The sequence below is a fragment of the Mauremys reevesii genome, linkage group 8 (assembly GCF_016161935.1).
Source record: "Mauremys reevesii isolate NIE-2019 linkage group 8, ASM1616193v1, whole genome shotgun sequence".
Classification (NCBI taxonomy): Eukaryota; Metazoa; Chordata; order Testudines; family Geoemydidae; genus Mauremys; species Mauremys reevesii.
In genome coordinates this window covers 43,684,225-43,706,007 of record NC_052630.1, presented here as the reverse complement: position 1 = coordinate 43,706,007, position 21,783 = coordinate 43,684,225, and the positions used below count along the sequence as shown (strand labels likewise).

The window sequence follows — 21,783 nt, the reverse complement described above, 5'->3', positions numbered from 1 at the left end:
GTTTTCATCTTCACTAGTGTAATAGAAGATAAATCTTTTCTCAATCCTGCTGAGCAATTGCTTCCATAATGGCATGTGGAAGTGACTTCCACAGATTAAGTTGCTTAATAAAAGTGTTTATTTTAATCAGTTTTAAATGTCGCCTTTTAAATATCTTCTTTTATTATGAGAAGGTAAATATCTATAATGACCTTGATACCACAGTGGTCCTCAAATACTCCCAAATGACCTTCTCTATACTGCTCATTAATTTATATATCGGGCACGTTACCTCTTATTTGGCTTCTTTTGAAAATAAATTGCCCTTGTCATTTTAATCCCACACCCCTAATCATTTTCATTGCTGCTCTCTGGACCTTTTCTATTTCGGAGTTATCCTTCCGGAGCGTGGCTTGCCAAACTGAACTCAAGTGTTCCAGCTATGGACAACAACTGATGTATATGAGGGCACTGTAACAGACTAGGTTTTACCATCCCTTTCTTAATACTGCTAAATTCTCTTTGCAATTTTGCCTGTTGCTGCACGCTGAGCAGAAGTTTGCATGGAACTGTTCACAACAACCTCTGTGGAGTTTTCCTGATCGGTTACAGTTAATTTACAGCACCACAATGGGCATATATAAAACCAGCTATGCCTTCCCATGTGTATTCATTTAACTTGCCACTAGGCTGGCCATCTTCTTGTTCAGCTAATTTTTAATTCATGCCCTTTAAAAGCATGCCAGGGCGGGCCCCTGTGCAGGCTGACCTCCTTCACCCCACACCAAAAGGAGGCCGGCTGCCTCCATGGCAGCTTCCCTCTCTGCCTGCAGAAGGCTCACCATAGAGCAGGGGTGGCCAACCTGTGGCTCCGGAGCCACATGCGGCTCTTCAGAGGTTAATATGCGGCTCCTTGCATAGGCGCCAACTCCGGTGCTGGACTGACAGGTGCCAACTTTCCAGTGTGCTACAGGGTGCTCACTGCTCAACCCCTGGCCCCGGCCCCACTCCACTTCTTCCCCCAAGGCCTTTCCACTCCTTCCCCTGAGTCTGCCATGCCCTTGCTTCCCCCCCCCCCCCCAAAGCCTCCTGCACACTACAAAACAGCTGATCGCGGCAAGCAGGAGGCGCAGTGATGGAGGGTTAGGTGCTGATCAGTGGTGCTGCTGGCAGATGGGAGACACTGGCGGCAGGAGAACTGAGGGGGGGCTGCTGACATGTTACTGTGGCTCTTTGGCAATGCACATTGGTAAATTCTGGCTCCTTCTCAGGCTCAGGTTGGCCACCCCTGCCATAGAGAAGCAGCAGCCAAGAAGCCAGAGTGGGAGGGGCAGGCAGTGGGTGGAGCTAGGGGATGTAGGCATCTTTCCTCCAATGGCTCTATGGAGGCCCCCTGGCACAGGGGAAGGTCTTTCAAACACTGCTTTAGAACTGGCATAAAGAAGGAAGCTGCATAGCGTAGCTATAGGAAAGGAAGCAATTCCTAGCATGGTTGAAGGCCAATAGCACCATCTCAGTTTGGGCAACTTCCAGTGCCTGCAATGATACTTCATGGCTATTGCTAATTAAGGTAAACGAGAATCCTCAAGGAGCTGAACGTGCAGCCAGTGAACAAATACCTTGTTGGTGGCATCATACTGCTGGATTTTGTCCTGCAGCTCAGCAGCATGCGATTCAGACACACAACCACTCGCCACAGGGTCACACTGAGTCAGCTGCTGATGGTCCTCAGGCAGATTCTGGAGAGAGAAAAGAGAAGTGGGTGGCCTGAGTCCTTGCTTGGTTTCTATTCAGAGTGGTGGTGGCCCTCCTAACATGGATTTCAAAACATCTGCTCCTTATAGCTGCCTTCTCAACATCCTGCCACGTGCACCTCCACCCTCTCTTGCTACATGTCTGGCTGATCCTTCAGGGACCTTCTGGCAGTTCCTCCTCCCCTCCCAAAGGTCTGTTCTTGGTCCACTGTTTTCCTTTTACACCCTCTCACTGGGTGATCTCATCTGTTCATACAGCTTCAACTACCATCTCCAGCCAGCGACTCACCAATCTACTTCCCCCACTCCAATCCTGTCCCTCTCGTGTGCCTTGCGGTCAGCTTAACATGGCCAGAGCTGAACTTAGCTTCCTTCTGAAACTCCATTCACTTTAGACCAGCATCAGTTCCTCTGTCCATAACGCAGGATAATCATTGCCTCCTCCCTTGCCGTCACACCCAGCCAGTCCTGACACTTCATCATCAGGATCTGACCTTTTCTGTCCAACCTGACAGCAAACACTCTTGTTCAGGTCCTTACCTCCTGTCCCTATTATTGTAACCTCCTTCTGAGGTGCCTCCCTGGCACCCACATCACCCCCTTCAGTCCATCCAAAATGCTTCTGCTGCTAAGATCACCTTCCTCACCACAGGACTGGAACCTACTTCTCACCCTCTTTGAATCACTCAACTGGCTCCCATCTACACAATGTCCAGCCCAAGATCAGGACCGGCTCCAGGGTTTTTGCCGCCACAAGCGGCAGGGAGGAAAAAAAAAAAGCCACGATTGCGATCGGTGGCAGCTCCACCGCACCACTTTCTTCTTAGGCGGCAAGATCCTTCCCTCCGAGAGGGACTGAGGGATCCACCGCTGAATTGCCGCCAAAGAGCCCGATGTGCCGCCCCTTCCCCTTGGCCGCCCCAAGCACCTGCTTACTGAGCTGGTGCCTGGAGCCAGCCCTGCCCAAGAGTCTTGTAATCACTCTTCACAGTTCTCCATAACTTAGCTGACCTCCTTCTGCACTGCCCCTTCCACTCCCAGTGATGCCAACCTCAATGCCCTACTTTATCCACAAATATTGTTGCCTGCTCCCGCAACATGCATGGAATGCCCTTTCTCAGATGATTTGTGAGGCCAACGCTTCTCGTTCAGGTCCCCCCCCACTTGCTCCTGCCACTAGGCCTGAAAAAGTTAGCCAAGACAGACATCGATTTACTTGGAAAGCAAAGAAAAAGAATCACACCTTCCTTAGCGCAGCATGCTGTGTGCCAGCAATCGCTGGGTAATCACATAATAATTTGATTGACGCATCTGTTATCAGCCCTCCTTACTGTCTCGCTCCTTCACATCTAATTAGGCCTGTAAGCTCTTTGGGGCTGAGTTCAGACCCACTCTGTCTGGAAGGTGAGAAGCACTTTTTCAGATAGCAGCAGCAGTAGTAGACAATGGTTATCGGGGAAAATGCAGCTGCCGCCCAAATTCACTATTGCTTTCCTGCTGAGGACACACTAAAGAAGATTTGAGAATGCCTCGGCCAGACTTTCTTGATACAACAAAGCCAGCTCCAGGCATCCCTACGCACAGCTCACATGGCAGCTCACTTTGACTAGCTCTATCTCACTGAGTTTTCCTCTCCGATGATCATAGGAAATGGGTCCCTCAAAGGAACAGAGAGCCTGTACAGTTGGAGACATTGAGTATTCGGGGAAATAATATTTGATACTTCATTCTGCCAGCCAGTTTGCCTCTGGATACCTTGCTAGTGGATGTTGAACCAAAAGTCAAATCCAAGAAAAGGGACGCAGTTGCAGGAAGAGGCCGTGGCAGGGGTCGGGGCAGAGGCCGAGGAAGAGGGGGACCTAGGCGATAACTTCTCTCACACCACAGGTACATGTTACAAAATTCTAAGCAGTCTGATATTTTTTGTACAGGTTTTGTTTACAATGTCGATTTTTAATAAACAGCAAGCAGAGAGAAACCCTGAATGCCTGAGGGCAGCACACTGCTCTTCAGCCTTTGAATGCTGGGTATTGTTCTCTCTCTGCTGACTGATTTTTGGTTCCAACCTGCTCCTGCTCCTCCCCACCCCCGTTCGTTCTCACCTTCCTGGTCCCATCTGATATTCTTCTTCATCTTCCTCCTTTATTCCCCACTCCCCGCCTCATCTTCTCGCCCTCCCCCTCAATGACCCTCTTCCCCTTCTTTCATCCCCCCTTCCACTTTTCTGCTCCTGTTTCCTCATCCCCTCCTCTCATTTGCTCTCCCTCCATTCCTCTATAAGCTAAAGGGGACAAAAACTGAACCAACAAGCCTATGACCAGCACCACCGACCACTTTGCTTGGACGTGATATTCCTTCCCCTCCCAAGCCTTTAATTTTTTCAGTTTCAGATGCAAGCTCTTCAGGGCTGGGAGGCCAGACCATGTTTGTACAGCAAACAGCACGGTGGGACAACGATCCTGATACACGGCAATATAAATAAACCAATCGCAAGAGCTGCAGAGGCAGTGCTGCATTCTGTCTCTGGGTTACAGTGAGATACTAAGCACCAACATCTCTGGTAGGTTGATGAGAGTGCACATGGCCTCTGAAAGATGGAACAGCAAGGGCTGTGGGCTGAAGAGGAGAAAAAGGGGGAAGGAACCTTAAGGCAGCTCGGACAGCCAGAAACGACCCATATTCTACAAGGAGGCTGTTAACAAGAGTCAGGCTGCTGGGAAAGCAATACAAGGAGCCCTCTGCATCTGAACAATAAAAACCTAAAAGTGGCCCAAAGCACTGACTGCAGTCATAGCTAGATGAGATCAGCTAGCTGCTGTGTCACAGCTACAGTTAGTGGTTAGAAAATCAAGAACTACTGGCCACTTGTTCTTCAGTCCTTCTGCCTTTGTAATTTTTAAGAGCCTAGCATGCTGCCCCAAATAAAAGAGCCGAAACATTTAAAACAGATCATTTTGGCTGAGCTTTGAAATTTTGTCTAGATCTAGTTCTCAGCAGGGACAAGAGCCTTTGCTTGGTTGACAGCATATTTAATGCTGTAAGTGACGGGGCGAGCAATCACTTCTGAACAAGTGCCGTGGACAGCGAGTAAGGTTTTAATAAAGCTCTGCACACTGACATCCCTGCACATTGTTCTACCTGGCCTGACTAGGGGCCCTTGAGCATAGAGGCTGCTGCTAGCACATCTTACAGGAGGCAGACTGTAACTCTTTAGTTAGGCAGCTGAAAAGGCACAAGGAAAAGCATAAATTCTCCCTCTTCCCCAATTACATTGTTTTAAAAAATGGAAATATTTGAATAATTGACACACACTAGAAAATTAAAAGAGAGCCATGACCAACTTAGAAGAGCCAAGTCCTGGCACTCAGGATCTATCATCCTTAATTCTTCATTACTGGAACACTACTGTACCAAAAATAGAATCTTTGCACCCCAGAATTTTTTCTACATTGGCATTTTCTAAGTTCTCCCCACCAGTGCCCCTGCAGCAGCAATAGCAGCATTAGCATAGACTGCCCATCTGTCTTTCATAACCACCATGTTGTCTAACCCTGCCAAGAGCAGGTTTGCACAGAATAGTGGTGAAAACACTGGCAGCCAGTTTATGCTAGCATTCTTGCTACTGCCTCTGGAGCTGCAAGGCTGAAAGCAGTTTTGATGTTTTGCAGAAAATGCCAGTGCCAACCAGGCCTAAGAAGTCATCTGCCTATCAGATCATAATGCTCTGAGACATCGTAATTGTGATGAATGAACCTAAAATTCCAAGCAAGGAACAAAGACAAGAAGCATATCAGCTTCTTAGAGAAACGCAGCGCCTATGATTGGCGGATTTTCACGTTAATGGAATGAGCGCAATATTTGGCTCTTGAAGAATCGTTTTCCTACTGGGGAAAAGAAGGAAAAAAACATTTATACAAAAACTATTTGCTGGCAACTGCCGGACTTTCCATTTCTAGCATTAAAGCCATCTAGAGGGTGAGTAAGAGCTTTCTCCTTCTGCCAGATCCAGCACTGGAATCTGTGGAGTGCTGGTGATAACATTTTGTTGCCATGGTAAGAAATGGGAAGTTGCAAATTCAACATGATGAATCACTGCAGAAACAGACATGTGACAAAGGCTGGAGTTTAGAAAACCCTTTGTAAGTAACTCTGAGATATAACAAAGATAGTAAGACATGAGAGAAAGCCAAGCCATTTAAATCCATATACAAATTAATGTTTGTTCCACTCTTGAAAGATGTTCATTAAGAAAAAAAAATCTTATTCTTAATACTGTACATATGTCCCCAGTAATGAAAAATGAGCAGTCAGGGATATAGAGACTGTAGGACAGGGCAGAAGCTGCAGCATTGTCCCTTACTAGAAGGTTTTTCAGGTGGTGTCAGCAGATCTTCAATTTGTTGCTTTTGTCAGTTTGTGTTCCTCCATAGCACAATTTCTAGCCTGTCAATAAAGCCACGTCATAGCTGATGCGGAAGAGTACAGGTCTCTGGAAAATGCCAGACTAGGAAAAGAATCAGCCACTGTATAGGAAATGTATCCACTGGCTACAGTTGCCATAGTAATAAACAAGCATCTTTCTAGTCCCTAAGGCGAGCAGGCACATTAGACAGCAAGACTGCTAATGTGAATGCAATTAGACTGACATGGATATTCCTTAATTGAAGCTGACTGGGGCTTTCTATTCATTAACAAAAGAGGTAAAGTAGTTACAGGTATAGTTTTCTGGCCACATGCTAATCAGGATTTTAAAGCCTAGCAAAACAGAAAATCCAGGGCTATAAGTGGACTGGAATCTACACAGTGGGCAAGACACCTGGAATTCCTCTCAGAGCAGAGTCTTCAACACACAGACACTTTGGTGGCATCTGCCACCAATCACTTGAACTTTTTAAAGGATCAGGAGACAAAGCAAGTATCTAGAAGCTAGCCCTAAAATCATGCACTGAAGCAAATCCATCTCAAAGATGATGGTCTCTGAAGGTAACATACCAGTGTACCCCTGTGTGCTGTGTACGTTTAAGGACAGATCCTTAGAAGGAGGATTATAGTTTAGGACTCTGTCTGAGAGAAGGAAAATTCCTGTCAGAACAAAGCAGTTATAAAGGCCAAAAGAAATCAGCACTTAGAAGAGGTCTCTGGCAGATTACAATATTTCCTTTAGGGGAACTTATAAATTTAAACCAAGTTATAGAGAGTAGCAAGGAAAAATAAAATAGCAGTATTTGCTTGGTAGGAAACTAGAGGCAAACTAAAACGCAAACCCACACTAGTATACCGTCTTAGGAAGGAGCAGCAGAGAGAGAGACAGCGGTGAAGGAACCAAGCCCCAGAAGGCTCACTTCTTCAAAACACAGCAGGAAGACAATACCTGATAATGGAAAACGAACTGATTGCATAGAAGGGGTACAGTTAAAATAGTTAAAAAGGCAGCTACCTATTCCTAGTCTGAGTTTGGCTACATTTAGCTATCCATTTGATCTCAGCACATCTGAATCCACAGTGGTCTCAGGGTCAGTATTTTTTTAAACTAATGTTGCACATTGACCTCTACCTGTACCCGAAGTGGCATATAATCTTCACCAAGATCGTCCCACAGCTCCTGCAGGTCAGAAAGCTCCAAGGGAAAGGGTTTTGTGGCTGCATTGAGGAAACCAGAACCAGCATTCACTGAGCCAAGAAGAGCACTTCCATCCACCAGGTCACGGCTAGGCTTGGAACATGGCAGGATGGATTTCACTGGAATAGGTAATCTGCTCCCTCTGGGACTCTGAACGGGCTTGTAGTCAAAAGCTTTGATCAGGCTAAGGGCTAGCTCCAACCTATTCCCACAGGATGACGAGTTTGGAGTAGTATGGGCATCCAAGCAATCATCACACTTCTCACTCCCTTTCGCACCTTTGTCTGCTTCCTCATCCTTCTGTCGTGGAGGGCTGACCTTAACCGTTGTGTCCAACGATTCAACAGAGGACCCAGGAGTCCCCTCCTCCATGCTTTCTTCTTCCACAGGCACCTTGGCACTTGCCGAGTCAGCAGTTATAGGTTCACATTCCTCATTGCATACACTAGCTGGCCACCTGGCGGAAGGACCACAAGAGATACTCCTGGCCACCTTTCGTGGGACTCTGCAAATTGCTTCGTAGTCAGCATCTGCAACACGTAATGTAGCACAGCCATGGCATCGCCTTGGGCGGTTACCCATGCTTTCCGAAGCGTGGCAGCTGTGCAGTTCTGGGATATGTTCCTCATGCTCTGTCCAGCATTCAAATCCAGAATAGGCAAAGTCCTCCTGAAGAAGGGCCGTGTATCTGACATCGGGCAGGCCAGAAATGTCAACAGTCCCATCCCCAACAACTTTGTCATCAATACCAGAGTCTTCATTATTCCTCCTATACATACTGGCAATGCAAAACTTGAGACGATCCTTCTCCAGCAGCAACTTCTGCAAACGCTCGATGGAGAGGGCTTCGATGCGAGCGATGACCGTGTCAAACCTGTAGATGCGGTCCAGCATGAACGCACACTTGCTACAAGCAAATTCAGCTTTGCCATCTCGGCAGAGCTCCTTGCCCAGGACGTGGGAGAGAAGCACCTGCAAGTTGAGCTTGGCAGCTGTGTGGAATATCCAGCGTCTCTGGTTGCCACAGAGCTCCCGGGCACAAATCCGGCAGATCTCCCTCATTTTCCTCTCTAGCACCCAGGCCCACACCCAGGTGTGCTGGGGGACTCCTCCCTGCTCACTCAGTATATCTCCTGGGGTCGTTCACTGGGACCTCCTCACCTCACAGGCTCCCCCCCCCTTGAGGATCCCCCTTACCTCACAGGCTGCCCCCCATCCTGGGGACCCCCAATCTCACAAACTGCCACCACCAGGGATCCCTGACCCCACCTTAGGATCCCCCTGACCGCACAGGCTGACCCCCTTGGGGAACACCCCTGACCCCTCAGTCTGTCCCAGGGACCCCTCAAGCTTCCCCCAGAGTCCCCCTGACCCCACAGCTCCTCCCTTGGTGACCCCTGACCCACCCCACCGGCTCCCCGCTTGGGGCCCCGCCCGGGCTGCGCGCGGCCCGAGAAGGGAAGGGCAGAGCGCGACCGGCCGTGAGGCGGCAGCAACCCGCCACGACACGTCCCGCCGCCCGCGAGCCGCCTCCTGCCACTGGGGCTCTTTGATTACGGCTCAGATTTCAAGATGGCTCCGCCGCTCATGCGCGCCCGGCCGGGATTTCTGGGAGTTGTAGTTTCCATCCTCCGCCCACAGCCTACTAGCGCGTGCGCAGAGGGAGGCGCTACAAAGCGGGCCAAAGGACGGTACAGTCTCCCCCTCCCCTCCAGTCCCAGTTCTCATGGGAGATTCAGCACAAAACCCAGCAGCCAAAGAGGATCCTCAGTGCCACACAAAGCCCACCCTCCCCGTGCTCCCCCTGCCCAGGCAATGCCCTCTGCAAACAGTGACCCTACTGCACCCCCTGCCCTACCTCCCTGCAGCCAGTATAGACAGCGCTTTATCGCCAGGAGCAAAGCTACCACTGCTCGTTCAGGGCGGGTTTTTTTTAATCGCTGGGAGAGCCCTAAGTGTGCTGGTTTGACACTAGTGGAAACAGGAGCAATCCTCTGCGGTGAAAGCTTTCCTCAGTCCAACTCCCAACACTGTGCCCCAGTTCCAAACTGGAGAGACCACACTCAGCTAGGTGTGAAAGGAGTTGCTCAATAGTCCATTCAGCCTTCCAAATGAGCTTACTGCCAACAAGACAGCCAATTAACACCAGTTGTATTATCATTGATTATTTGCATTATGGATGCACCTAGAGGTCAGGGCCCCATTGTGCTAGGTGCTGCACAAATGTACAACAAAGAGACAGTCCTGCCCCAAGACTCTTACAATCTAAGGCCCTGTTTACACTGGCATGTTTCTGTGCAGTAAAGCAGCTTTCTGAGCTGTAACTCCCGAGGTGTACACACTGCCAAGCCGCTTAGTGTACAGAAACTGCACAGTTGTAGTGCTTTAAAAAAAAAAAACACCCTAATGAGAGGCGTAGAGCTTTCTGCACTGGGGCCAATTACAGTGCTACGATTAGCCTCCGGGAAGTGTTCCACAATGCCTGTTGTCACCTCTCTGGCCATCGGTTTGAACTCTACTGCCCTGCCTTCAGGTGACCAACCATCATCCCCACTCCGTAAATTCCTTTGGAATTTTGAAAGTCCCCTTTCTGTTTGCTCCGTGATGCATGCAGTGGTCTCAGCACATCTTTCCAGGTGGCCATGCCTGCTCCACACACCAGGCAATTCCCTGCTTGGAGCAATACCGAGCTGCTGGACCTCATCAGCATTTGTGGAGAGGAGGCTGTCCAGTCCCAACTGCGCTCCAGCCATAGGAATTATGATACCTACAGACTGATTTCACGATGCATCACAGAAAGGGGCCATGACCGAGACACATTGCAGTGCACAATCAAAGTGAAGGAGCTGCGGAACGCCTACCATAAGGTGTGGGAGGCAAACCGCTGCTCCAGTGCTGCGCCCACGAGCTGCCGGTTCTACGAAGAGCTGGATGCAATACTCAGAGGCCACCCCACATCCACTGCGAAGGGCATTGTGGATACTTTGGTGGCTTGTGTGCCAGTCGAGAGTGGACTGAGCCAGGAGGAAGAAATCTTGGATGAGGATGTGGACAGGGAGGAGGACTTGGAGAACAGAGAGGCATGCAGCCAGGAGCTCTTTTCTACCCCAGAAGAGGCTAACCAGTTACAGCTGTCAGATCTTGGCGAAGCGCAAACAGGAGAGGAGGCCCCTGGTAAGTGGATTTGATTTTGAATCACTGAAGCAAGTTGTTGGAGGAAGGAGGGTTGCAGAAAGCAAGTTTGTCACCCACCGCATGCCTAGTCTGAGCGGCGGAACAGGCTGTTGATTGACTCCCCCACTTAATGGGAATCTCCCTCAGAGGATTGCCCAGGAAACTCTTATGGAGATACTGAGCAATCCACTGCCACAGGTCCTTCAGCAGAGCTGCTTTGTTTCTTGCTCCATTAACGGTAACTTTCCTGCACCACTGTGCCGTCACGGGGGCGAGGAAGGGGCTGGGGGGGGGGGGGGGAAACCACTGCTGCACACAGGCAAGCCGCATAGGGGCCAGGGCGGAGGCCGCAGTCTTGGAGAAGACCCTCCCTTGATTCCCTGCTGAACCTCAGCAGCGAGACATCTTCCATAATGATCACATCCTGTGGAAAGTGTGGGGATAGGAATGATTATCAGGCCCCCACTACAGTGCTGGCTCTCCCCAAGAGCCACATGCCCAGTGTACAGCAGGGTCCAGGAAGACTGATTTACTCTGCCTCTGTGGCTACTCACCATTTTGGGGATCTTGTGGACCATATGTGCTTGCCTGGGGTCAGCCAGTTAGTGACATTGGTGAATCCTGCGAGGGGCCAGTGGATCAGAGGCTGGACATTCCAGGGAGATGCTCGGGAGTTGGAGTGTGCCCACCGCTAACCCGGAGAGAGAGAGCAGGGCCTGTGTAGGCCTAGAGGGCATTACCTGTGTTGCTGTGGCAGGTGGAGTTGGGGAGCTGGACTATGGCCTCCTCACGCTAATGGTAGGTGGTGGCCAGGTATCTCAAAGCCCTGGATACTCCTGGGGAAGCATGATAGGGAGCACAAGGAAACAGGGAGACAATACTGGTCAGCATGTGATACAAAGATCTCAGCACACTGGCTGCCTAACCCGTGTTGAGTTTCTCGGAGGCCATGGCAGAGTGGAGTTTGATGGAGGGGTTTGGAGGACGGTAAGTGGGATGCTCCTTCCAACCGGAAGGGTCACAGAGGAGCCTGTTGAAAATGTTTGAAATGGGCAATGAAGATGGGCCCTGCTCCTGGCACAAAGGCTGGGAATTGGTCTCTCAGTTCTGTGTAAGATGGGGGTGTTGCGATGTGGACCCTGGATTTGCACTTCCAGACTCACACTGAGAAGGCCACCGCAGAGCACACACTGGCTGATGCAGGCAGGATTCGGGTTGAACAAATTAATAAAAAATAGAAAAAAAAGTTTGATAAAAAACAATTAACGGCAGAGTAACAAATCAGCAACCCAACAAACCCTAGTACGCAGCCATGGAGGAGACAGGAATCCAAATGGGGGCCCAGTGCCTCCAGCCCTTTGTGTACAGAGAGGAGGAGGAGGAGAGGTAATGGATTGCCTCATCTGCTGAAGGAGAAGGCAAGCACAGGGACCCTGATTGGTTGCCCTTCCACAGGAGGTGGGGTAATGGACCACTTAGGTGGAGAGTCCCCTTGAGGCAGGCAGGATTTCCCCTGGGGACCCATGAATGGGTTAGAGAACTTGTAATCTACAGGGAAGACCCATGGAGTTGGCAGATCGGTGTGCCAGCTGCCAAGGCACAACCTGTGGCCTGGGGCACCAAGCTACTCCCACACTGTATGACCTGGCAGAGTGGGTGGCACCTCACTGCAGAGCATGGAAGCGGAGCTACAAAAGGGAGGCTTTTTCATGCGGTGTTTTTAGCAGGCAGAGGCGTTGGCTGACTGGGGGTTGGCAGAGGAGGTGCAGCCTGCTTCCTGCTGTAGCGCTTCAGCTCATGACTGTGCTCCAGGCTCAAAGCTTTCATAGCCCTTTTGTTTGCAAAGAAACACTCCACATGTAAACACAGCAAAGCGGAGCTGCTGAACTGAGCCAGGTTTAGCCACACAGCAGGAGCCCACAGCTCGGGGAGCTGAGCTTTCAGGCCTGTAGATGGTGTCAGGTCCTGGGCCAACTGGAACCAAAGCTCTCAATGCAAGAAAGGCCTTGAGGCATGGACTCCTACCTATCTATAGTGTTTTCTACAGCACCCAACACCATCCTAGTGAGCGCACCACCACCAGCACCAAACACCCACAGGCTCAGCTTAGAAACTGGAAGTGCCAGAGGATTAGTGAAGAACAATTTTGTTAATAAGAGATAAGAAGAAACTACATGGTTCAAGCTGAGCCCAGTATCCCTGGGGCCAGTGGTAGCCAATACAGAGATCCTGGGGAAGCAATTTCCCTGACAAGGACAGGCTGCTGGAGCAACAGGGGGCACCAATGTTCCACAGCAAGAACTGGTGTGAGACCCCCCCAGCTGCCAATCACCCCCACCCCGCCCTAGAACCAGTGTGGGGGACCTGCACCAGCAATGTGCAAGAGCCTAGGCCCAAGAGCAAGGATCTGTTGCAATTAGGATCTCTAAAGAATATGTCCCTTTCTTTAAAAGCAGCATTTCAACTGCCATTATTAAAGGGCTGCGCCTCCTGGTATTTTGACATCAGCAGGAATACCTCAAATTGAAGAACCACAGGTGAGTTAATTCCTAATATCAGAGTCTTGCATTTGTGCATTTGCCAAAAGATTTCTGAGTACCACTGTCAAACCCTTTCCAGGAACACAGGCCAATCAGGATGGAGAATGTGCAGCCCTCCCAGGTGTTTCATATGTCCAAGGTTGTTAAATCTAAGTTCAGCTCCAAGACTGATATAAAATATAAACACATCCCTTTCCCCCAGGCACCACCAACAGAAATCAACATCACTGATCAGTAACACTTCAGTGCATATGCCACATCCACAAACCCAGGTTCATCTTCCCTCTCCATCCTTGCAGCTTTGGTGTCTGTATCCTTCAGAGAGCCTGGGCCCTCTACATTGCTGTTGGGGCTCATTCTCTATTGCCCTTCCCACAGCCTCTGTACCTGAGGATGCAGGCAGTGAAGCTTGTCTAGGCATAACTGCCCAGCATAAGCCTCCAAGAATGTGACTTTGAGGAGGCAATATATTCAGAGAACTCCACCAGCTGCTAGTTAGTAATCTAGTTTGATCCCTTCATGGCACTGAAAGCCTTACTGATGCTTGGAGCTAGCTTTTCAGAGGGTATTTTAAGACCGCAGTTTAAAACTGCACATGCAGGCAATAATTAGGAAGAGCAAGAAACATTACATGATTAGACCCTATATATTATGGCCTAATTCTATAATTTTTCTCTTTTGCTTTTCATAATTGTAAACAAGCCACTAGGCAGCAAGAGAAGCTCAGATGTACCAGGGATTGGAAAATGCAAAGTTATTATAGGCTCATTAGCAGTTTCCTGGCTAAAGTTATTATCAAGGTCTTCTGATTGAAGCTCAGCAGTTTAAAGACTGAATTCTGCCCTCAGTGACACCTGAGCAATGTTAGACTGAGGGTACCCGAGGACAGAAGGCACAGCTGGCCTCAGACCAAATTCCCATCTTTTAGGGAAAGGCACCATTCGCTGCCAAGCAGGGGAATCTAAAGATTTCCTTTGAGGGGGTCAGGAGGCAGCTTCCAAACCAGACTATTACATGCATTTCACTTCAGCACTGGAGAGATGAGGGTTGGTTGGGTGTGACATATTTATCAAATTGTCTTGTTTTTCCTTCCACTTGTCAGTTTCGACAGGGTTGTTTTTTGGGTGGGTGAGTCATTTGTTGCCTAAATATGCCAGAGAAGGATTAAACCCCACCCCCAGAAAGCAGGTGTCCTTATAAACTGGGTCCAGCCTTCCCACCAGGAAGTCTCAGAGTGTTGCTACCCTAGAACTTGCACCAGGTCTGCCTAAGGTGCAGCTATAGGTGAGTCACCCGTGTGGCCTTTGCTACCGCTGGCTCCAGGCAGCAAGAATTACAGCTTGGAGTGTTTGGTCATCAAAATGCAAGGCAGGAACTGCAAGCCCCAGGCTCCATCTAGTTCAGCCCCTGACAGTAGCCAGGAGCAGATGCTTCAGCAGAAGGTGCAGAGAACCATGGGGTGGAGAATTATGGACTCACTCACCAAAGGGGAAGTTCCTAGCTGTGTCAATTAGAGGCTGGTTTATGTTCTGAAGCAGGAGGGTTTGTATCCTTCGTACAGTGCATTTCAAGAGAGGCCTGGATGCTGAGATGAGCTGCAAGAACCTCCCCAGTGGGATGTTGTTTAATCACACTCAGCTCTTGGCCTCAGTGAGATCTTGTGGCAGTGAGTTGCACAGGTTAACTGTGCAGTCTGTAAAACAGTGTGTCCTCAGGTAAGTTTAATTTGCTGCTTTTGTTTCCCTGAATGCCCTTCAGCCTTGTATTGCAAGAGGTAAATAGGCGTGCCACTTACCTTCCCTGAGAGCCTGGGTTTCTCTCCTTCCCCTGCACTCATCACTTCCAGCCATACACCCTCCCACTTCCCAGTATGCACTGCTGCAGAGGCCCACAATTTCCCTTGTGATTCCCAGCATTCCCCCAGCAATGAGGAAAGCAGGGAGCTTCACTCCCAAGTTCCCATCGCAGACCCTGAACAAAGGCAGCCGGTTGGGTTGGCTTCCAGCTGCCATCCCATGACCTCATCCTCCACATGCTAATCTGGGAGGTGCTAGTGCTAGCTCCAAAGGTTTCCCACACTAGTTTTAAAGGGCCAGTACACCCTATTGCAATGCCCGACTCCAATCTGAGCCCCTACCCTAGGAGGCAAGGCAAGTCCCTCCAGCAAAATCCCATTGTCCTAGCTGCACAGGACACAAGGCCTTGCCTAACGTACTTGGAGACGTATAAAGAAATGAATGAGTGCTAGGCATTAAATCACCACAGAATCCTGCCCCAGGCAAATCCATTGTAAGAGAGTTAGAAAACAATTCTACCCCGCTGCCTGGTCCACACTTACCAAACAAACCGTGCCAGTTCACTTCTGGTGCCACTCCACTGAGGTGAGAGAGGGACACCTGGCCCAGTGCCTCCACCCAGCTCAGCAAGAACTGGTTTTAAAGCTTGTGGACAGGGAGGGACTGGGAGAAAAGGCCCCTAAATCATGGCTGCTCTCCCCCCGCTCACCCCCCCCCCCCCAGATGCACACACAGAGCCTTATGAGTTAAACCCAACCTACTGAGTGATTTGCTAATTGGTGCATGAAGTGTGACCAGGGGCCCCAGTGCCAGGTTTCCACTCACAGAAGATAGATTTGGCTCAGATGGGCTGAGAATAACAATAAAGAATACAGTGCCACGCGGCTCTTATCAATCCAAGATTGCAAAGCCCTTTACAAAGGAGGTCAACACAATTACCGCCATTTTATCGATGGGGAACCTAAGGTACAGGGCAGGGAAATGACTTGCCTCAGGTAACCCAGCAGGCCAGTGGCAGAGCTGGGACTAGATCCCAGGAAATGGCCCAGCTACATGTGAAGGAGGGACACGTTGGGATGCCTCAGACTATCCCCTGCACAGCTCCCATCTCACCTGCACCTCCATTTCTCTGGGCTCCTCCAGACGCTGCAGCAGGTTCTGCTTCTCTGTGGCCAGCAGCTCAATGAGCTCCTCTCTGGCACTTAGCTCCTGGATCAGCTCTTCAATGCGTCTGCCAAGGAGAAAATGGCTTAGTTACCTTGGGAAGAAGAGGACGATCTCCGCTAAAGGGCTCTGTGTTCAGCGCAGGACCCAAGGCAGCTTCACATCACATTTGCAGAACTGATTTTGGGGCCAGCCAAGGTATGGGTCAGTCCCCAGAGTAAATTAGAGCATCCTTAGGGTTTACGACTGACAGCTCCTAGCCCAAGAGGCTGTTTCTGGAACAGTCCAGAGGGTAGCAACCTGCTGGCCACACACCTCCCCCCACCCATGCCCCTGTGCTGGAGGTGCTGCGAGGAGCCGGGGAGTGCACAATCACTATGTTCTCTGTACAGCACCCAGGGAGTCCTCTTATGTGGCTTAACCCATCCCAGCCAGCCAGTACCACCTGGATCAGCCAGACACTGCCCCTTAGCAGGATCCCCCACAAGGGCTCACTGAGCCCTGGCTCTGCTGGATGCCAACCTCCACCCCATCCTGCAACCCTGCTCACCCAGGCAGTGACTGGTCCTGCTGTCATGAGGCCCAGTGTGGCGCAGCAAGCTCCACTCTGGGGTCTCCGAGACAAGGATCCCTCTTCTGAACAACCCAGCTGGGCTACCTGCTCTGTAGGCAAGGGGCCACCAGCCAGGAAGCAGCAGAGGCAAGTCACTGGAGTGACCACGGCTACCTACTTGTCCTTCTGGGCCAGTGCAGCGCAGTGATCATCACGCAGAACCTGGGCTCCTCTCTTCTCCTCCTCCTTGGTGAGCTCCTTCAGCTTTTTGGTTAGCTCCAGGCATCGTCCCTTCTCAGCCTCCGCCAGGGCTGCCGTCCTCTCCGCCTCGCTCTTTGCTAATCTGGCCTCCTGGGGATGGAATGTGACATGAGCCAGACTACTCATGCCACCCAGGCAGAGAGCCACAACCCCGCTGGCTTGTGAGTGGAAGGAGAAGCAGCAATACCAGTGGGCAACTGCTGCATCCAGCAAGACCAGACATGCTCCCTCCTGTAGGCTGCAGGGTTTGGGCAGAGGATGAAGGGCTGGGCCTACTGACCTGAGCTGCTGCAAGTGATGACTGAATTAGGGCCACGCTACAATCACTAGCAAGTGATGCATCAGTGCTAACATTTGTGGGACCTGCCACTGACATTCGAGTTCAAGTCCCACCAGGAGCTGCACTACAGCCCGTCCTCTTCAAACTCGCTTCAGCCTGTCTCTGCTGAATTGGGACTAAAACCCAACAGCTGCGTGCCCTGGAAAGCTCACTTGGAGCAAGCTCACTGAGCATCTGCTAGGGCTCCGGGACTCTGCAACTCGCTCCCCACCTCCCCTCTGAGCAGCCTGAATTAGATGACATGCTGCAAATGACACCTCTTAGAGAGGACGTGAGCTCAGGGCTGGGGTACGAGTGCTTCCCACAACGATGGAGGGCTTTCTGGAGGTGGCTGTAATGCTGCTGGGATACAACTGTGTTGCTAATAACGTGTTAGGGTGCCCAGAGCTGGGGCTGGGCAGCTTCTTACTGTTATTTCATTCTAAAGGAATAATGAAGCCCCGCTTACAATGTACCATCCCTATGGGGCCACATGGGGAAGAGCAGGGGATACTGAGCGCAGGCTGCTGGTGAGACAAGTGCAAATTCCTCCCTGCAAAACCCTGTCAAGTCCTCCCAGGACACTCACTGCCTTAAATCCAAGAGAGGAGAAATATCACAAGAATACAAAAAATGTTTAAAATCCCTCCCCTGTGATTTCAGGTGCCTCTATCCTTTTCACTGAAGCCATGATCCCCTGCCTCCATTTACAAAACCTCTTCTCTCCAGTTCTTTATTTTAAAACCCAAGGAAATTAAGCGAAAAATAAAAAGCCCTATGACTGCGATGGGAAGGTTAAATACAAACAGTGCCATAACCGCAACAAGGAAGGTTCTCCTAGAGCCAGTTGTGCTCCCACAGTATGGATTACATCCTGGCCAAGATGTTCAAATATAGGGTGGCTCCTAAATCTAGATGTAGGCTCCTAAAGAGGTGGCCTAATTTGCAGAAGTGCCAAGTGCTCAGCAGCTCCCACGGACTTCAACTGCATCTGTGTAATTAGTATATGAAGGAGGAAGCTGCATATCTTCACTGGAACAGATTGTGTCATCACAAGTCTGTGTCCATGACCCAAGGGAGTCTCTCAGAGATGCCAATCTCTGCACCTGTCGAAGGAGACGAGAGCAAGGACAACACCAGGCTGGGAGGGGGCGGCTATGCTGACAGGCTCTCTCGTACCAGGACGGCAGAGCTGCCCTTCCAATGGAAAGAACAGGAGGTGGGAGTCAAGGGCCATGGAGTCCTGCAACTGGTTCCTAATACCCTGCAGGTAACCACCCTGCAGGCCTGGCTCCCTCACCCATGTGCTGTGGGTAAAGAGAGAGGGCTGGAGGGCTCAGAGCTCTGTCTGATGTAGATACAGAGGGAATAACCAGTGGTTCCCTAGCCCATTGGGGTGGAGGAGAGCAGCTGGGGCCTCAGATTTTTTTCCCCAATTCCCCATGGGCTAAGGGGAGTCCTGAGGGACCTCGAACTCCATTCCCCATAAGCAAAGAAAAGTCACAGAGGCCAAGAGTCCCGCTCCTTGTGTCCCATGGGGGCCTTGCCGTGGGGCCCAAAGCTCATCCCACATGGCAAGCCCAGAAGAACTGAGCCCCCTGGGATTTGGGGAAGAAACTGGGACTCCAGAATGGGCAGAGGGGGCTGGCAAAGAGAGAGAGCCGGGCCCCACTTGGTCTCAGGTGGCTCTGTGCTTCTCTTCCATGGCTGACGCCACATGGCGGGGGCACGTGCCCCACCCCACTCACCTCCTGCAGGAGCTGGATCTTGTTCTCCAGGAGCTCCGACACGTGCTCCGTCTCCTGCTGCTGCTCCTCGTAATGGCGCCGGAGCTCTGCTTCATTGCGACTGGTCAGGTTCTCCGCAGCTGCCCTGTAAGACAAGGCACCTGCCTGTCAGAGAAAGGGGCAGCCCGGTACCGCCCGGCAGGGGCTGGGCTGCAAGTAAGGCTGTCCCCCCACAGCCGCCTCGGCTCGCTCCACTCTGTCAGTGTCACAAACGGGGCCCAGACCTGGTTCCAACCCCAGCACTGCTCTGGGAGGCCCCACCTGGCGCTAGCAGCACAGGGAGAGCTAGTGCAGACCAGCATGTACAGCCACACACCCACTGCTGCGCTGAGTGGGGTGAGCATGGGAGGAATAGCAGCGGCTGCTCTACTCCCATGGATGACTATGAGTAGGCAATGTGATGTGGCCGCTAAAAAAGCTAATGCGGTCTTGGGATGCATTAGGCGAGGTATTTCTAGTAGAGATAAGGAGGTGCTAGTCCCGTTATATAAGGCGTTGGTGAGACCTCATTTGGAGTATTGTGTGCAGTTTTGGTCTCCCATGTTTAAGAAGGATGAATTCAAACTGGAACGGGTACAAAGAAGGGCCACTAGAATGATCCGAGGAATGGAAAGCCTGTCGTATGAAAGGAGACTTGAGGAGCTCGGTTTGTTTTCCTTAACCAAAAGAAGGATAAGAGGAGATATGATTGCACTCTTTAAATATATCAGAGGGATAAATACCAGGGAAGGAGAGGAATTATTTCAGCTCAGTGCTAATGTGGACACGAGGACAAACAGATATAAGTTGTCAGTCAGGAAATTTAGGCTTGAAATTAGACGAAGGTTTCTAACCATCAGAGGAGTGCAATTCTGGAACAGCCTACCGAGGGAAACAGTGGGGGCGAAGGACCTCCATGACTTTAAGATTAAGCTAGATAAGTTTATGGAGGGGATGGTATGATAGGATAACGGGTTTAGTCAATAGGTCAATAACGTGCCACAATGGTAATTAGTACAAAGGGTCAATGATAGGATATTGTTAGCCTTTTTCCAGAGGGTCTGGCTGGAGAGTCTTGCCCGCATGCTCGGGGTTCAGCTGATCGCCATATTTGGGGTCGGGAAGGAATTTTCCTCCAGGGTAGATTGGCAGTGGCCCTGGAGGTTTTTTGCCTTCCTCCGAAGCATGGGGCAGGGGTTGCTTGCTGGTGGATTATCTGCTACTAGAAGTCTTTAAATCATGATTTGGAGCATTCAACAGCAGAGTCAAGGGAGATAATTATTTCAGGAGTGGGTGGATCGGCTTATGTGGCCTGCATCTTGCAGGAGGTCAGACTAGATGATCATAATGGTCCCTTCTGATCTTGAATTCTATGATTCTATGATACTCCATCGCTGCACCAGGCCCACAGCAACAGCTACAAACTGCAGAGACCTGAGCGTGGCCTCCTGGTCCCCAGCACCCAGAGAGGGACTGCATGGGAGGATGGGGCACTAAGCCAGCTCCCAAAGGATCTGGGTCTGATTCCCCACTGCACCAGTTTGATGGCACAGAATCAGGCCCCATATGTTCACCTCTCCCCAGGTGGAGAGCCGGATCCAGATCTGAGCCTGGTCTCCAGCTTCAGGCAGTCAGGGCTGGGGCATGCTACACAGACACCAGGTGATGTACCAACCCCTCTGACCCGTTCCACTCTGCCCCCCTCCACCCAAGCGCAGGCAGTTGGAACAAGGAAGGTGTGACGTTATGAGTGTAATATAATATCTCATTGAAAGGTGACAGGGCCAGAAAAAGTTAATTAACTCACAGACTGACCTGACCCATGGCCGAACTTTAGAGACTGGTTAGGAAGATATGTAAATGAATAGAGGTTTGAAATGCAGCCTGCATTGTTAGAGGTAGAAGGGTAGGTGTTTGCTCAGGTCTTGTGATGTAAGCAAACAAGTCTTGTCTATTGCTATAGCTTTAATTCAAAGATCAAAAAAGGAATATTAACATTTATGATGATACTTGAATGAAATAGTATTATTGTCTGTGTCTCTTTGAAGGTTGTGGTAACCTGTATCTGAACTGTTTAATGGATAAATTACCCTGTGCTAATTGCCAGGATGTTTGGGAGAAGGAGAGTTAAGCCTATTGTTTTCTCAGGCCAAAAGGCTGCTGGAAATGTATAAGAACCCTGGGACACGATCCTTCTTCATCTCAGATCTGCTCTGGGTTTCAAGAGGGGGAAAACCTTAAGCCATAAGGACTGAGATCCCCAGTCATCAACTGGAGCCACCCTGAATATGAACATTGGACTATAACCTATGGACTATTTCTAAAAGGACTTTTGGCAACTACAAACTCACCTCTGCTATGTATCTGAACCTCAGGAATTGAATTCAAGACTGTATGTATATTGATCTTTTAACCAACATTCACTCTCTTTTCTTTTTTTAATAAGTTTTAGTTTTGTTAATAAGAATTGGCTATAAGCCTGTATTTCGGGTAAGATCCAAGTTATAATTGGACCTGGATATGTGGCTGATCCTTTGGGTTTGGAAGAACTTTTTCTTTTATATGATGAGATAAGATTTTCAGTAATCATCATCATATCTGATGTGTGTGTCTGGATGGAGGCCTAAGGCTGGGTACTTTAAGAGAACTGTGTTGTCTGGACTTCTAAGTAACCAGTGAGGTACTATAGAAGCTGTTTTGTGCTGGCTTGGTAACCTAAGTTGATCGCAGGATGACTATGAGTCGGCAATGTGATGTGGCCGTTAAAAAAGCTAATGCGGTCTTGGGATGCATTAGGCGAGGTATTTCTAGTAGAGATAAGGAGGTGCTAGTCCCGTTATACAAGGCGTTGGTGAGA

The 21,783-nt window shown here is 50.1% G+C and overlaps 1 protein-coding gene across 19 annotated transcripts in view; it reads right to left on the bottom strand.

Annotated features, from left to right (window-relative positions):
* Positions 1-21,783, bottom strand: part of LOC120370264 (myomegalin-like) — a 163,678-nt gene that overhangs the window by 72,179 nt on the left and 69,716 nt on the right. For 7 of the 19 annotated variants that reach the window (XM_039484673.1, XM_039484675.1, XM_039484676.1 and 4 more), the window contains exons 1-2: positions 7,288-8,656; positions 1,599-1,718 (exon numbers count right to left, since the gene is read on the bottom strand). In XM_039484673.1, the coding sequence (XP_039340607.1) occupies positions 1,599-1,718; positions 7,288-8,415 (1,248 nt within the window). In that variant the 5' untranslated portion in view covers positions 8,416-8,656. Of the gene's footprint in view, positions 1-1,598; positions 1,719-3,488; positions 3,800-7,287; positions 8,661-14,862; positions 15,003-15,976; positions 16,095-16,754; positions 16,932-18,908; positions 19,033-21,783 lie in introns of those variants that run through there. The other 12 variants (XM_039484680.1, XM_039484685.1, XM_039484688.1 and 9 more) reach the window with 8 other exon arrangements.